The sequence below is a fragment of the Vicia villosa genome, unplaced genomic scaffold (genome assembly GCF_029867415.1).
Source record: "Vicia villosa cultivar HV-30 ecotype Madison, WI unplaced genomic scaffold, Vvil1.0 ctg.003857F_1_1, whole genome shotgun sequence".
Taxonomy (NCBI): domain Eukaryota; kingdom Viridiplantae; phylum Streptophyta; class Magnoliopsida; order Fabales; family Fabaceae; genus Vicia; species Vicia villosa.
Genome location: NW_026706318.1, coordinates 136,761 through 154,686, shown reverse-complemented (window position 1 = coordinate 154,686; position 17,926 = coordinate 136,761). Strand labels below are relative to the sequence as shown.

General features: G+C 34.4%; 1 protein-coding gene across 1 annotated transcript; it reads right to left on the bottom strand.

Annotated features, from left to right (window-relative positions):
- Positions 1–14,259: 14,259 nt before the first annotated feature.
- On the bottom strand, positions 14,260–17,706 carry LOC131641569 (vacuolar protein sorting-associated protein 2 homolog 1). Its single transcript, XM_058911872.1, has 5 exons — positions 17,483–17,706; positions 17,146–17,276; positions 15,076–15,180; positions 14,661–14,921; positions 14,260–14,544 (listed from the first exon to the last, which is right to left on the bottom strand). Exons 1-5 carry the CDS (start codon positions 17,517–17,519, stop codon positions 14,407–14,409), a joined length of 672 nt encoding a protein of 223 aa, XP_058767855.1. The 5' UTR covers positions 17,520–17,706; the 3' UTR covers positions 14,260–14,406.
- Between the last annotated feature and the right edge of the window lie 220 nt (positions 17,707–17,926).

Sequence of the window (17,926 nt, the reverse complement as noted above, 5' to 3'; positions counted from 1 at the left end):
AATGGCCTATAGTGCTTTTATTAAACAAAATAGTTGATGAAAACATTGGAGATCAAGGTGATATTGGTGTTGGCATTGAATCTTGTACAAGAAACGATCAACATGAGAACAAATCTTGTACTAGAAATGATCATAATGAGGGTATTTGGATCAATCCAACCGTCCGCGTTGTTAAGAGACGAGTAGCACACAATCCTACCAAGAAAAGAAAAAGACGTTAGTGAAAAAGGTAATAGTATACATATTCTGACTAATGTTATATATTCAATTTGTATAGTTTTTTCTATTTGTATTCCGATTGTTACAATACTTATTCAATTTTGGTGCATATTTTCGTTTTGTACATAACTTTTGAACCATGTATCCGTTTGTCGACTTCTTTACATGTAACTATACTATTTTGACAATTCCGGAGCTGCTCATTCACTTATCTTTACATTTCGGGACTGTTTTTTATCGGTTTTGGTTCTGCCTGTGATCAAAAGTCGGGCTTAGGGTCTGAATTTCGGAAAACCGACTTCATTTTTGAGTCCGTGAGGACGTTTTATCATAGCCATGTAAATTTCGTTCAATTCCGACAACTTTCTTTTTTTGTCGCTTATTCTGATTTCACCGATTTCGATTCCGATTTACTTGTACATGCATGGTTTGACTTCCATTTGACTTGTATAGATTGTTAGCTTATTAATAGTGTATTAATGTGCTTTAGTTTGTTTTATACAAGTTCAATGGCTAGTAATCAAGAAAACCCACAGGAGAACCCACAAGAAAACCCACAAGAGAACCCACAAGAAAACTCACAAGATATAGATGCTCCGGATACATCATCAAAAGAAGTTGCACGAGGTGTGTCCCTTATGAAGGGAATCATTCGACATAGAGACCAAGGATTGATATATAATTTGGAATGGAATTCTGATAACCAACCAATTGGTCCTAATTCTGCAAAGTTAACAAGCTATATTGGTACACTTGTTCGTTTGCATATTCCAGTCTCCGTAGCTAAATGGAATCTGAAAAGCAAAGAGTTGGACGAGAAAAAAGACATGATTTGGGACGAGCTTAAGGTATCATATATGGTTGTTGTTATTATCTTGACGATAATTTGATTAAATTACTTATACTAACACACTCTATGCGTATGTTTGTTTGCAGAGGTCTTTTACCATACCAGATGAGCGTAAACGCTTCATTCTTAGTTTGGCCGGAAAAAGATATAGAGGGTGGAAAGCTTATCTAACAAACAGCTATCTTAAGGATAAAGAAGGAAACTTTCTTGAAGAGGCCCCGGGACGTCCAAAAAAGTATGAGATGTTCATTAATGATAATGATTGGGCTAAGTTTGTAGAGCAAAGAGATGAAGATTTTCGGAAAAGGAGTGCCACAAATAGTGCGAGAGCATCAAAAGCCGCGTATCCATACAAAAAAGGGCGTTTGGGATATGCACGCTTAGAGGAAAAAATTGTAAGTAAATAGAAATGCGTTTTAATTAATTGTCTAAATGTGTTTTATTTGACGATTTTATTTGTGTCAATGCATAGTTAGAGGAGACGAAAAGTGAGGAAACCTCACTTCCAGTACATGTGTTGTGGAAGGAAGCTCGTGTGGGCAAGAATCAAGCTGTCGATCCCGATGTTCAAAGAGTTTATGCTGAATGTGTAAGTAAAACACTGTGTCTTTAATTAAATCAAATGTTTTTTAATATATAAATGATTTTTTATCTCCACTAATAATTATTGAAATGTAAATGAATTACAGGAGACCTTGTCGCAATCGGTATCCACCGGTGAGGACCAGGATGATAGGAGCGTACTTAGTAGAGCACTAGATGCTCCTGAGTATCCCGGTCGGGTGAGGGGTAATGGTCATGGTGTGACTCCAACCTCTTTTTACAAGCATCCTAGGAGAAGATCAAATCCTACCAATGAAGAAGTGTTGCAAAAATTGCAGGAATTGCAAGCACAAGTCTCTGAATTGCAAAGAGATAAAGATATGTATATGAGAGAAAAGTGCAACACTTCATCGGTGAAAGAAACTAGTGATAAGGCTAGTATCAACTGTCAAAGGAAATTTCCCGAGGTAATTATAAATTTTTTTCCTTACAAATTGTTCTATTTTATTAATGATAATGACTTTATATTTACTATTGGTTTAGGGCATTTCATCTTGCCAACTATACTAATCGTCACCGAATTATCGCCTAGTTGGCAAGGGAAAAGTGCACAACACTTTGGGAGATTTACTTCACCATAGACCGCTCCCGGATGGAGACCTGAAAGTATCGGTGGATGTTGTACTAGATCATGATGCGATGCTACCGGTACCTGACATGGTTGTAGCGGGGAAAAATCTGATATCGAAGCCATGGGATTGACTCGAATCAATATTCCGTTTTGAAATCGCCACCGCGCTTTAATTTTTCAAAGGAAAAGGGAAAAGAACGTAAAACCCAAAGTTTTGTTTTTTAAAACAAGAAAGAGAACTCAGGTTCGGGTGTTGATTATATGAGGGGAAGGTTTAAAGCACCCCTCATATCCGTGGTACTCCACGGGAACCTTTTTGAAAATCTGTGTTGTGTGTGTGCTAAAAAACGGTTTGTTTTATTTTTTAAAATAAGCTCGGCAAAGCGTTAAGCTTTGGGCCTACATACCTCCTCGGTGCAATGGAGAAGTCAGAGCTAATGTAGTCCCGCTTTTGGGAAAAACGTTTTTTAAAACGGATAAACACTTTGTTGTCGTTAGAGAGAAATACTCAGCCATTGATCTTGAGCATGAGAACAAACAAGTTCTTTGCATCGCAAATGAAAGAAGGGCTCCAACTCGGATAAAATCAACGAGTATGCCACTAGCTCTCTCACGCGGAAAAGATCTCGTTATTATCAATCAATTTCAAAATCGTGGGGTATAACCACTCGTTTCGACAATTAACGGTGTCTAAACTTTTGAAGAAAAGCCACTAAGGGCGAAAGATATTTTTAAGAAAAAAAGTTTTGAAAAGATTTGCAAACATAAGAATATTTTGGAAAAAGGGAGAAGATTTTGAAAATTTAAGAATGGGAGGAGATGAAGAGGCTAACCTAATGCATAAAATAAAAGCTAAGGAAAGAAACGGTCTAACCGAATAAGAAGCCAACACTTGACATTAAGAGTCAATGTAGTTTTCCCATCCTTTGGATTTATCAATACCAACACATTAACACTTGGGGATCCAGATGAACTTATTGTCTTAGCACCACTTTTCATTAAGCACATTAAGATTCTGACGAAAATTGGGCAGAGTAACAGCTGTTTTCGGGTAAAATCCTTATCTCAATGCCTTGGAATTAACCATCAAGGGCTTTCAAGGAAATACCTGCACACATAAACATACAACAGAACAATGCCAGACAGACATAACAATCACAGGATAGTAATAGATCGAGTCCAGGGGTACTAGGTCCATAAGTCCGAATCTCCAAAGCGCTAGGGATAGTAACCGATAGTCCAAAGAGAGCCTTATGTATTTTTTAGATTTTTGGTTATTTATTAGTGTTTTAGCGAAAAAATAAAGTATGGTCCAAGTGGACAAAAGAAAAATAACAGAAGCATAAACATATGTCCAAGTGGACAAAGAGAAAATGGCGGAAAGTAAATATGATGAAATGATAAAATAAAGCGAGAAATGTAAAGAGCGGTAATATAAAGAGCGGTATAGTAAAGGTGCGGAAATTAAAGTTAGTTGTTAAATGTTAAAGATAACCATCTTGAAACTTGTCAAGTATGTTATCAAAGTTAGTAGGAAGACCTATGGTGAGTGAATGATGTACTCGGATTTAAATTCAATGGGGTTTATCAGAAGCTTGATAGAATCATAGCGACTACACGATAAAAACCTCCACAAGTCTTAAATCAACCGCATACAATTCTCTTCCATATTTGATCTTTTTTATTCGGGACACGAAATATTGCGCTATGTTAAGCAGATCGCCAAGTGATTTATGTAGAAATCACCCTACAACGAGGCCGGTCAAAACTTTATGTGCTAATGCATGCGAGAAGAACGATATGTAAATCGCCTTCCGAAAGCAATACCGCACGAAAAGAAAATAGGTAAAGATCTAGTCTTTACTAAGAATCCATAAGAATTCTCAAAGTATTAAGACTTTCATCGATCAAAAGAAAAAAAGGAGAAGGAGAAGATAAAATGCATAAAGATAATCAACTCACACTATCATTAATATCATTCATCTAATATTATGGATTTGGTTCTTTCAAACCTATCAACATCCTAGATCCAATGATATTAATGAAATGGAGGAAGAAGAATAAAATTCACAAAAGATAATCAACTCACACTATCATTAATATCATTCATCTAATATTATGGATTAGGTCATTTCAAACCTATCAACATCCTAGATCCAATGATATTAATGAAGTGGAGGAAGTAGGAAGCCAAAACAAGCATAAAAAAGACAAAAAAACACATTCTACCAGCAGGAAATCGATTTACCTCTGTAGGAAATCGATTTCCTGAGTCCAGAGTTCAAATTTTTGAAAAAAAAAAATAAGGTGGAAATCGATTTCCTACAGAGGGAAATCGATTTCCTGCACGCAGCATTCAAAAAATCAGCATTAGGAGGCATAAAACTTGACTTAAGCAAACATACAAACACCTTATGATCACATATCCATTGGAGCACGAATTTTCCATCAAATCACCATCAAATAGCACCAATATAGAATCAAAGATGCATTGAACACAAGCAACAAAGATCTACATCTTAGAATTGAGAAATTTACCAATTCTTGAATTAAAGTGTTGAAGTAGCTTCAAGAACAAGCACAAAGTGTAGATCCTTCAAGTATGGAGATGAACAATCAAAGAAAAGAGTGAAATGTAAGAGGCTTAGTTCAAAATTAGCAAGATTCAATGTGAACCTTACTAATCTTATGAAAATGAACTTTGGGTGAGGGTTTTGGAAAGGGTGAGAAATGAATTTGCAAGCAATTTTTTGGCTCTCCAAGCTTGAGAAATGAGAGAGTAGAGGGCTCTATTTATAGAGTTGGAGCAAGAGTAGTGGCAAATTGGTCTTTTTGTGTTTGGTGATTAACTTGTGTTTAATTGGTGATTAAAGTGGCAATTAAATGGTAAAAAGTGGTAAAATGAGGTTAAAGAGGGTTTAATGAATGAGTTAATTTTGATGAGGTGGAAAATTGATAAAATGATCAAATAAAAAGGTGCCAAAATGATGTCAAGCTTCCCTCCTTATATTTTTTTGAATTTTGCGCACAGGAAATCGATTTCCCACAGGGGTAAATCGATTTCCACCTTCAAATTTTCAAAAATTGTTTTCTTGCACTGTTTTGATTTTTGCCCGATCTTTCACCTGTAAAATATAAACAAAAGAGACAAAATATATATTTTTGATTTTTTTGGTTAGTGTAAACAAATAAAAAGGCTATAAATGCTCGATAATTCCCCTCAGAGATAATCACAGTATCAAAGATCAAGCTTCACAATGGTGCTCTTGATTGGTGATTAAATGCAATTGATGTATGATCTTAGGGTCAAAAATTGGAGTATGACAATGGTCTCAGAGACGACATTGCTGCGAGATGCAATAGGATCATTTCTTGCATGGCCCTCGGAGCTCATTACCATTAGTGATGAGGTATATTGAAAACGATTATGAATCATTTAGTTTTTGAATGTCAATTCTGCACCGCTTATTAATTATTTTTTACATTTTAATTTTAGACTGCTCCTACAAAACCTGCAATTAAGGGTAAAGGGATTTTACAGGAGGAGGAGTCTGTTGCATCACTAAAAGAGGTACATTTAAAGTGTTAATATATAATCTGAATCTAAAACTGCATGATTTTATATTTTACCTAACTTATATGATTTTTAGGCATCTGCTCGGGGGTCACAACAAGTGACGCAGCCAGTTCGTAGCGTACCACCCACTGGTCCTCCGAAGCCAGCGGCAAAAAAAGGCGGTGCTTTTGTGCCTCGATACCGGACGACGCTCGGAACAATTGTTGATATGTCCGATTTGAAGGATGGTGATTTACGTGAAATCAATATGGATGAAGGTGTCTTCGGTATTGAATTCATGTCAAATATTGGAATTGATGACTTGGAAGAGATTTTTACGCATGAACAACTAGGCGTCGGTAATATGCACTCATACATCCGGTAATATTCACTCATCCGATATATTATTTAATTAGTCCCACAATTTATTTACACATTTCAATGAAAATAATCTAATGTTTATTATGTTTTTATTTAAGGTTGTTGTATGACAGAGTGTTGCGCGGGACTCCATTGTCAAACAGATTCCGTTTCGTGTCTTCCGCCTATTGCAGCGGAATGGCAATTGCTTCGGAACCGGAATCAGTTAGACTGCGCTTAGTCGATAGATTCATGTCCACCGGCAATACAGAAAGTCTGCATCTTTGGGCGTATAATACCCGACCAGTAGGGTTAGTTTCTCATTCTTGGTTCATCTAATCTCTGTTTCTTTTGTGTATAGAAAAATTTTCATATAACCTATTGTTTTAATTTATAGAGCACACTGGTTGTTGCTTGCTATCAACCCTATAAGAGAAGTGGTGTATTATCTGAATTCGGTAAATGGTGACTGGACCAATTATCCGGCTATGAAGGAAATGATTGATTTGTAAGTGGGATCGTTCTAAATATTCGTGTATATTTATATATTTAATTATTTGTGAGATTGATCTAAACATATGCTTTTATATATTTGTTAGATCAATACAAGTGTTCCGAAGTCAACGAGACGCACAGGTATCCCGGACTAAATCAAACAACATTACTTGGATCAAAGTGCAGGTACATTATTTTTCACAATTTTGCTTATAATATTTATGCTACTTGACTATTGTGATATTTGATCTTATTTGTTTTTCTATGTAGTGTCCGCAACAACGAAACAGTTCAGATTGCGGATACTATGTTTTGAGGTTTATGAAAGAAATCCTTCAGGCGAATCAATTAGAGATTCCGCTCACGGTATGAATTTATAACTTAAGATAATTTCATATAATTTATTACATTTAACTAAATCATTCATATTATGTTTTTGTTTTAATTTGTAGTACTTTGACGAATTCCGTGCTGCTTCGTACCCGAGACTTAAGTTGGAAGAAATCAAAGAGGATTTGTGTCAATTTTATATTCAGCAACTTTTCATGTAGGATTTGTGTCGATCTGAAGTATAATATTGTTGATGTTGTAATGATGTATATATATAATTTTGGATATTATAATGGTATTATATTAGTATATATATTGTCCTACCGATGGCTGAAAATATATCGTCGAAAATATATTACAGGTCGAAAATATTACAGGTTGAAAACATATTACAGGTCGAAAATATTACAGGTCGACTGGGAGGATTAAATTACAGGCTGCACATTAAAATACCTCATTTAGCAACAACAGCGCTTTTAAAAAGCGCTCTTAAAGGTCCACCTACGAAAGCGCTTCTTAGTAAAAGCGCTGCCAAAGATTAAAAAAAAGCATAAAAAATTAAAAAAAAAAACAAAACCTACGAAAGCGCTTTTGGAAAAGCGCTCTTATAGGGGGGGCTATCAGAGCGCTTTTCCAGAAAAAGCGCTCTCATAGGGGGGGATACCAGAGCGCTTTTCTGGAAAAAACGCTCTTATAGGGTGAGCTACCAGAGCACTTTTTCCAGAAAAGCGCTCTTATAGGGGGGTCTACCAGAGCGCTTTTTCCAGAAAAGCGCTCTTATAGGGGGGTCTACAAGAGCGCTTTTAGAAGCGCTTTTGTTAGCTACGCCAGCGCTGGCTTTCACAGCGCTTTTAAGCGCTTTTAAAGCCCACGCGTGTTGTAGTGTTTTAAGTGACGTAGCATGCCACATCATCTTCCGTTAAACCAAATAGACGGCAGGGACCTAAAATGTGGACGGAAAATTTTAGGAGGACCATTCTTTGAAGGAATTTTTTATAGGGACTAAAACTAGATTTTGAGTTATTTATAGGGACCACAAACATATTTAACCTTTGATTTTATAACCCTATAACCAGACGAATCAAACGTTACATTGTTACCTTTGTCACACAGTTGACTAATAATGAGTAAATTATATTTTTGTCCTTTTACCAAGAGGACTTACCCAATATTTGGATTAAGGTTCTACCAATGGTTTCATAACCTAATATTTTTCCCTTATAATTATCTCCATATGAGACATATCCTTCTTCTTTTAGGAAGAAGGTGTAGAGTAAGGTTTTGTCACTTGTCATATGCTTTGCACAGCCGCTATCAGGATACTATTTAGCGTATGAGGCTGTAAAGCTTTCTTTCAAAAAAAGGGTTAGTTCTTAACTTTAGGTACCCATATCATCTTGCTTCTTTTTTGTTAGTATAAAAAACATTTATTCTCGTTGGTTGAGATGTGTATGTATATATATATATATATATATATATATATATATATATATATATATATATATATATATATATATATATATATATATATATATATATATATATATATATATATTCAAATGATGTTTTATTTTTATGTTCAAGAAATTTCCTATAAAAATATGAAAGGGAGTTTCCTTCTTAGGTTTCATGACTTTTCTTTAAGAAGCAAAAATTTTCTAGATGACCTTCCTTCATACAATAATTGCATTTAAACTTTGTGCAATGTGATGTTGTTTCACTCCTACTTTTAATTTCTATTTTTTTGCTATTGTTTCTTGGATCATATCCTAATTCTTCTTTATTGCAAGAGACTCTTTGATTTCCTAATAGTACTTCCAAATTATCTCTTCCATTGATAAATTTTACCAAGGTTTTTTGAAGATTGCAAACTTCTTCTTTTAAGATATAGCAGTTATTATATGTGCTGGAAGTGGAAGGATTTAGTTCTTCTTCTTTTTCCCTCAAATTATTTACTTCTTTTTCTAAGGTTTTATTTTTATTTTCAAAAAGAGATATCTTATCATTTAACTTTGAAATAATTTTTTCTAGTTTGTTTGTTTGTTTGGATAATTCCCTGCATATTTTAAATAAATCACTATAAGAAAATTTAGAGGTTACCTTGTTATCTTGATGTTTTGCCATTAGACAGATTTTGGCCTTTTCTTCATCATCTGTGAGGATAAGGATATAAATATTGCAGAAGTAAAGTAAATAAACGATATTGCAGAAAAATAAAGAGGATAAGGATATAAATATTGCACCAGAGAGTTATCCAGGTTTGGCCATATGTTGGCTTAGTCCGTCCCCAAGAGTTCTTCTTGAGATTTTTCACTATAGACTTATGAGCTTTTATTGGTTATGCCCACAAACCTCAATATAATTTGACCTCTTGAATTTGAACAAACTTGTTATCAATCTACAGAACAAACTTTTCACCCAAGACCAAAGCTTTTCACCCAAGACCAAACTTTAACCCAAGACCAAACTTTTCACCCAAGACCAAACTTTAACCCAAGACCAAAGCTTTTCACCGGTTCAGCTTTATAAACCAACAACAGAGATCTATGGTTGATCTCAAAAACCAAAACTCAACTTATTAAAGCTATCGTACCCTTAAGACTATCAAAGACCAGCACAACCACTTATAAAAATTCTCCTCACAATTAAAATTTCACTTCAAAGAATTAAGGCAATCAAAAGTGAAGAAAGAAAGTTTCTAGAGAGAGAATGAGAACTTAGAGAGATAAATTCCAAACAAATATGAAATTTTTGGAAAACATTTCTACAGCGCCTAAACGATTGACAGCAGATATATATCACAGCCTTTCTTTTTTAGAATCATAACAATCATATTCATTCAATTTAATCGATTAGATATCGATTATATAGTTAATGAGGCCTATGGATTCTTTCCTTTCTTGGTGATTCCAACTACTATATAGAAGCAGGCCTCCTTCACTTAAAGTTGATCTTTTCTAATCAATTAGGCTAATCGATTAAATTAGACAAAATTTTCCTACTAGTCATTTCTATAGTTGCTAAGTTATTTGGCACAACTTCCGGGTCATTTTTAAATGTATTTCTTTTAGAAAAGGTGTTTGTGTGTGTGTGTGTGTGTGTGTGTGTGAGTTGTATTAGTACTTTTAAGCTACTATCTGGCGAGCTTCCACATATTTATTTTTTAAGAGACTTTTAGGACTTCTATTGAGTTGTTAATTGACTTTGAGTTCTTTCATGTTTGTTAACGGTTGACTTTGGGTACTTCATGTTTGTAGATAGTTGACTTTAAGTACTACATGTTTGTAGATAGTTGACTTTGGGTACTTCATGTTTTTAGATGCATTTTTGTCGTCAAAACTTGGTTGTTACCTGCAAGCACATATATCCATATCTTGGTTAAGGAAAACTAATAATTGTTGTTTGTCTTCCCTCACATGAGAGATATTTGGTAATGTTCATGAATATTTTTCTTCGAAAGGTCTTTTGGTGGATACCAACCTCAATGGGAAGTATATTAACTTGTATAAGATTGGAGTGGCTAACTGGGCTCTCTCTTTTCTAGGTTCAGGTATCACCCATAGTCTCGCTAGTCTTAAGAAAATGAAAATTTCTCCTTGAGAGTTAAGGGAAATTCAACGAAAGTAAATCACAGGAAATTAAAGAGTTAAGGGATAAGAGAAAACACCATAATTATAGAGGTTTGATCTTAATGAAGTGAAGTACTCCCCTCCCCGAGAATTCCTCCTTGAGAGTTTCCACTATCTTAAGGGCTTTTAACAAGATATGCCCACCAACTTCCTTTTATAAGGATTGGAGTTTTTCAATGGCTAAATTCTCAACCGAGACTTGGAGTTTTAAGTATGGGTAACTTCTCAACCAACTAAGAAATTTTTACACAAACTAAACTCGGGAACCAAGAGAGAGCTTTAAACATATGGCTAAACTCACGAACCGACGAGGAATTTTAATAATGGAGACCTTCCAAACTAGACAAAGATTTTACTTGGTTTGCCTCAACAACTAAAAGAGAGATTTTCACTTGGTTTAGTTCATAACCAAATTATACTTTTCTTTCAATAAGATATTACAAATATGCTCGTACACCATACCATACTACCTCACAAGTATAGAGATTTAACTCTAGAAAACACTAATCCAAAATGTGAGTAAATAAAAGAGAGAGTCTATATTTATAGGAGAAAATGTTGTTACAAAATCTGCATGATTTGTTTTTAAAAAGGTTTTTTCAGAAAGATTTAAATGATTGAAGATTGGATATGCTATGGAAAAAAGATTTATTTGATTGAAGATTAAGCATGTTATGGATTTTTTTGTGGAAACCCTAATCGATTTTCTAGTTGGATTGACTTCTCTATATAAATAGATTGGTTCCCTTTGTGGATTAGCAAGAGAAAAGAGAATAGACACATTTTGAAAAATTAATTAATCAAGTCCCTTTGTGGATTAGCAAGAAAATAGATAATACACACATTTTAAAAAATTAATTATTCGAGTCTTGTATTGTGTTTTGTTTTTGTGAAACATTGTCCCTTGTTATTCATAACTGTTTTTGTGAAACATTGTCCTTTATAATTCATCACTACTTAAGAGAGATAGAATTTTGGTTTGTATATGTGAAGTTTATCACCTTCATATTATTTTTTCTTACTAATACTTGGTTTGTATATGTGAAGTTTGTCACCTTCATATTATTTTTTTTTACCAATACTTGAGGGAGTGTTTGAATGAAAGTGAGAAGATCTTAAATTTAAGGGATCTGAGTTAAAATTTACAAACAATATTTGAAAGGGTTAAATATACAACAACCCCGTGTAATGTTAACGATATTTACTTTTAGGCCCTGGTAAAGTTTGTTTTGTAAAACCATAAGTGAGCTTGGCTAGTAGAGCAGCCCATATATTCAACCTGTTTTGAATTCAGTAGCCCATAAGTGAGCTTGTCTTATAAAGACTAATATGTGTTTACTACTTGCCGATGTGGGACTCTTTGGCATTACAACAACAACATACTGTAACATCCATATTTTTCCTTAAATTAATTTAATTAGAATTTAAATTATTTATTGGAATTATTTGGCATTTCATTGAAAATTATGGAAAATAATAGAATTGGGCCAAGGTAGCGTTTAGTAAAAGGAGGGGTGTTAGTCATGAGGCCTTTTACTAAGGTTAAGTTTTATTTTTCATAAAATAAGGAAAAGAAGAGGAAGGAAGTGAGAACGTAAAAATGAGAAGCTGAAAGAGGGAGAGTTGAAGAACGTGAAGGAGAACCAAAGAGGAGGAGGCCAATTCAAGAATTTGGCTAAGGTAAGGGGGGACTTATCTGATTAGCATATATTATCGGGTTAGGGGTTGATAGCATAGAATAGATGTGGAATTCGTATCGATTGAGTCATATGATAGGTTTAGGGATTTGAGTCAAATTGTATGATGTTTGATCACTTTGTTTGAATCCATGATGTTTGTGTTGTTATGGCCTCAATTGATGCTTAATTGGTGTATTATGATGTGTATTTCGTGTTGTATGTGTGTTCCATTTCCTAAAATTCGTGCTGGTATGATTTGAGGGTAATTGGAATGTGTAGAATGCTGTTTTTCTGCAGATTTGGGGTTACAGGTACGCAGTAACCGGTTACTGGGGGCAGGGTAACCGATTACTGCAGTGAAAAAGGGGAAATATTGCTTTCTGGGAGTCGGTAATCGGTTACTGGAAGCAGGATAACCGATTACCCATACAAAAAACAGGGGGATGTGTTTCGTGAGTCAGGGTAACCGGTTACTAGCCTTTGGGTAGCCGATTACCATTGAAGGTTTTTGAAAAATGATGTATTTTGTAAAGTTCATAACCTTTGAACCGTTGGTCCGTTTTTTGTGTCGTTTCGAGCTAAACGAACCTTGTGGAATAATCTATTTGATGATTAATGATGTGATTGTGATTGAATGATGCATATATATATAAACATGCTTGATGATGATGATGATGATGATGATTATGATAAAATACGTCTTTCTGTGATCTTACGTATAAGTATGTTCATGTATGTTTGCATTCATTCATATTCATTGATGATGTTGTATCCATGATGATGTGTTGGATCAGTAAAGGGCATGATTCCCATTGTGTGGAATCTATGCTGGCAGGGGCGTATCTTGATGATGTTGGATCGGTCATGGGTTATTCCCATTTGATGATGTTGGTACCACATGCATAGTGTCAGTTCATACAAATGCATACTTTTATAACATGATTGGATGTTCTTCCAGTGTTATAAATATTGATGATGTGTTGATTGTTTGTGATGATGAAACTTGTCTGAATGTCTGTTTATGAAACAATTGGGTGAATGATGCAATCTATGATGTGTTATTGCTTATGACCTTATAACATTTGTTAATTATGATGAGACTCACCCTTACATGTTGTCATTTTCAGATTTAGGATAGCGGCTGTTCGACTCGGTGAGGATTAGCTCATGAGTCAGTTGTTTAGTTAGCGTCAGGTGTCATGCTCTGATAGTTGTAACACTGGGGACGCGATGTTTAGAGTTTATGGTTTATAACTCTGGTTATGTTTTGATGTTTGAAGGATTAGTTTTATAGATGCTAAACTTAATCCGTACGATTTGATTTCCACTGTGTTAACATGAAATGTTTTAATTAATGATAATTGCCTCAGTGAATGCATGACATAACTGAACGGTGTTTACTTAATTTTGAATTGTGGCACCCTTATTTTCATGTACTCTGAATAATTTTATTTAGAGTCTTAGTGTCAGTCTTTCTTGTGTATGCGACTAGTACGAGGTATAATTTTCTTCTTTTAATGGGTTCATTCCACAAAATATTTGTCAACTTATCAATTTGAATAACTTATAAATTTGAATGAATTAGATATTTCTTCACACAAGTCGGAAGGAATAATATCTATAAAAAAGATGTCTTTTAAATTAGTGGCATCTGAATCTTTTTCATAATGCAAAAACTATTTGTTTACCAAGTGTTCGATTAATTGTTTGTGAGAAATTATTATGCCTTTGTCTGACGTGGAGAGACATGTGGCATGCCACGCAAGCCTCCGTTAGAGCAATCCAACGGAAAGGACCAAAATTTGTGACGGAAACAAGATTTTTTTGTAAGGATTAAAAGTGAAAAGTGTCATATTTATAAGGACCAAAAACTTATTTAAACCTTTATTATGTTAAATTTCTTTTTTCCCGATACTACATTTTCTACATTTACTAAACAAAAAATTTCAAAGTATGCACCATTAGAATAAAACTGAAAATAATTTTATTTATACAAAATAACATCTATTTATAAATCATGATGAGTTCACCAAATCACGGCACACCTTGTGAATTATATGATACATATGAAGTTCAGTTTTCCCAGTGTAAACAAGAGGTTCATTGATGAAAGACTACATTTTTCTCAAGTTGTCTAATCTTGCCTGCAAATCACTATCTATCCCGCCGTCATCAGGCGCAGCACTTTCAGCTTGAGGTACCTTAGTCTTTGCAGCCGGAGCAGCAACAGCTGATGATGGTGCATTTACAAGCTGCACGTTGAAACAAAAATTCATAATGCATTGTTATGGTGACAGTCACGAGTAGTGTCATATAAAACATACGAGGTGAAAAGTAATGTTAAATTGGAAATAAGTAAGAAACATACCTCTTGGTTTATGTCGATTCCAATCTCATCGAGAACCTGGTTCACTAGATCGTCGGTTTCCTCTTCTTCTTCATCCCCCTCCAAAGCATCGTCTATTGCGTCTCCCATCACTTCCATCGTCAACTCCATCTTCTCATTCTGTCTCTCAAAATCTTGCATGATTTTTTGCAAATTTGGCAAGTTCATCTGCCTATTCATTTGCCCCATGGCCTTTGTCACACCTTTCATAGCCTCACCCATTGCTTGTGTTGATTTCAATGTCTGAAAATTTGTAGTATAAATTAACTAGCTTTAAGTAATCAAATAAGGTATAAAGTCATACTCAAATTTTATCGGTGTTAGCCGCTTAACTATATTCCAAGAAACAAACACTGCTTTGAGCCTTAGAACAGAATTTTATCCTACAATTACATACCTGAATTCTGAGTGATACACCTTGGAGCTGTGATTTTAGCTTGTAAAACTTTTCAATCTGATGCCTTGTTCTAACGAGATCTTTTGCCATGACTCTAACAGCTCCCTGACCAACATTACATAAAATACATAAATGTTATTGGTGAAATAAGTACCACCTACAAAAAGGATAAAACAGAAGCTAACAATAAAGAACTAAAAATATATATGCCATTGCCGAAAAAATTAGGTTTGGTTTAAAAATCAAAACTTGTTTGTGTAACAATATTGAAAGTAAACTACATTCATGACACGAGCCAGTTTTACTATTTTATCTTACAATAACTCCATCAGTCAAACTTTCACATTTCATTGTCATGCTACATTATGAGGCAATTAATTATCAATTTTGTGAAGTTCCTACTTAGCCCACAAATCTTACTTATATAGTAGCCCAATGCCAGAAACATGCTTTTGGAAACAAACATTATGGTCTAATGGCTATCCGTTGGATTCTAATATCAAACTGCTACTGAGGCAAGGACTGCCAATGCCATTAGCAGACCTTGGGAAATATAGTTGTCTAAACAGATCGATCTTATAGTAACTAGACCAACGCTTACTTTTGAGTCAGACAGTTGACAATCTAATCGCCTTTGGGATGTTGAGGTTCACATTCTTAGGCATATCGAGACTGCACAAGAAAAGGGTTTGTTTGTGATACCAAAAGCAGGGCTGAAATTTTTGGTTGACCATCAGATAGTGTTGTACCTTTGTGGCGGAATCTTAACCCCAAGAAAAAAACTAGAAGCAAAACATTGTCTCTTTATAGATCTAGTGCCAAGGCAAATTACATGCTACAACGATAACACAATGTAAACTGATGGGGCTAAAACAATTGCTTCAACTGGCTAATCCCTTATGTCATAAATATGAAGTTAATTTGTGAGTTGTGACAGATTGCCAAACTGCTCAAGAAACTTTTTTCAACTCGATTAAAAAATGTGACAGAAAAACACAGTAATTGAGTGCCATTTTACGAGGAAAAAATAATATTCAAAGGAGAAATCACACAGTTGGTTTTGTAAAATGAAATGGCCATTTCGAAGATATATTTAATAAACCTCTTAGAGGACTCCCAACTTTGTTTTTGACAAGCTTGGTGCGTATGACATGTATGCTATAGTTCAAGGGGGTAGTTAGAATGTAAATCTCACCCTTCACATACACATTCTATCTTTTTCATACAAGGAATCTTGCCTAGGAAATAGTGAATGTAATTACTCATACGCCTACAGGATTTATGTACCAATCATGCATATAAGATATAACTAGAAACACACGTCACCAAAACCATGTTTTTGTTATTTACGCTTTCTTTCAAGGACACAAGAGAGCTCGGAATCTCACTAATTCCACAACAATAAGCAACCAAGAACTCCATTGGGTAAACGTGGAGGGGAATTTTTGAGCTTTAATAATAGCTCCAGGAAACAATTTGACTAATAAAAAACAAAGAGAAACAATCAAAGAAAACTACAGTAAACTAATAAGATTAAGAAGAAAAAAACCAAAAATTATCATCTGGACATCTAACACCATAAGGCCCTATGCCTTTTTATAAGAGCTGTAAGCATCCACATCAGTCATCTACCACAATAATAGAGATGAGGTGTTATAACTTGAGAATTAAAACAACTAAGAAATGATTTTGTATGTGCATACTTGATTTTGATGAGTTTGGTTGCTCTCAAGTAGAATTGATTCTACATGAAGCTGGGATTTGTAGTTATTGAGTTTAAACATAATAATTTTTCCACTGAAATTTATCGTTCAACTCACTTTTGCACTAATTTATCCAAACATAAATCACTTTACCTTCATTTTACTTTATCAATTTTATCACTTTACCTTCAATTTACTTTATCAATTTTACCGACCTTCAATTTACTTTATCAATTTTACCGAATCAATTCATTAAAATCTTTTTTTTTTCACTGCAGAACCAAACAGACACTAAATTACTATACTCTACATGCTACTACCAACAATTTGAGAGATAAATAACACAACCATGACACAATCACATTACCATCTGCCCTTGTTTAGCACTTTTCTTTATCTCCGCAATCAATTTCTTCTCTTGCGTCTGCAAACCTTGCCTCTCCCTCTCAATTTCCCTAATCGATTTGTCCAACATTCTCTTGTTTTCCCGCAGAAGCTCTGAAAGTATAAAAAATTCACAATCATACACTACAAAATCACTTTCCGTACAATTTCATTATATTCAAACCCTATCAAATCAATCAAAATATTCATCAATACATGATGAAAACTAAGGATCATCCTAGCATATACATCACAGTTCAAATCAAGTTAAATCAACAATTTCAAAGGGATTTGATTTGATTGATAATTGACAAACAAACCTGCAGGTGTTTTTCGCTTCCCGAAGATGAAACTCATCGTGCTCGATTGAATGAAAGGTAACGATGACCGTTAGAAGAGGTTGAATCGGAGATCTACGATGAGAAAGGTGAAACTTTATGGGTTCGATCGTGGTTTCCGAGATAGGGTTATTCGGTGTTTTGGATTTGGTAGCGATGCTGGTTTTGATCGCGTAGTTTGCTTTTGCTTACGCGGTAAGCGTTGAAACAACGAATCATCGTGCAAATAATTCATTTTCATCTTTTTTTCCCACACGTGCCACAAACCGTGTGAAACATAAGAAGAATATTTGTAGATTAAATTAAACTAAAATTTGTATTAAAAAATTAGATTAATGCAATACAACAAAATAGTATAAAAAAATAAATAAAAATAGTACCTACAATTTATGTATCTAGTTTGCTTGGGTTTGGTTTGATATAACA

What these genes read in the sequence shown, in the direction of transcription:
- LOC131641569 (XM_058911872.1), bottom strand. Translation starts at nt 17,519, where the DNA reads ATGAGTTTCATCTTCGGGAAGCGAAAAACACCTGCAG. An exon ending in GAAGCGAAAAACACCTGCAG is followed by an intron (nt 17,277 to 17,482) that starts GTTTGTTTGTCA and finishes TTATACTTTCAG; the next exon opens with AGCTTCTGCGGGAAAACAAG. An exon ending in GTGTATCACTCAGAATTCAG is followed by an intron (nt 14,922 to 15,075) that starts GTATGTAATTGT and finishes ACAAATTTTCAG; the next exon opens with ACATTGAAATCAACACAAGC.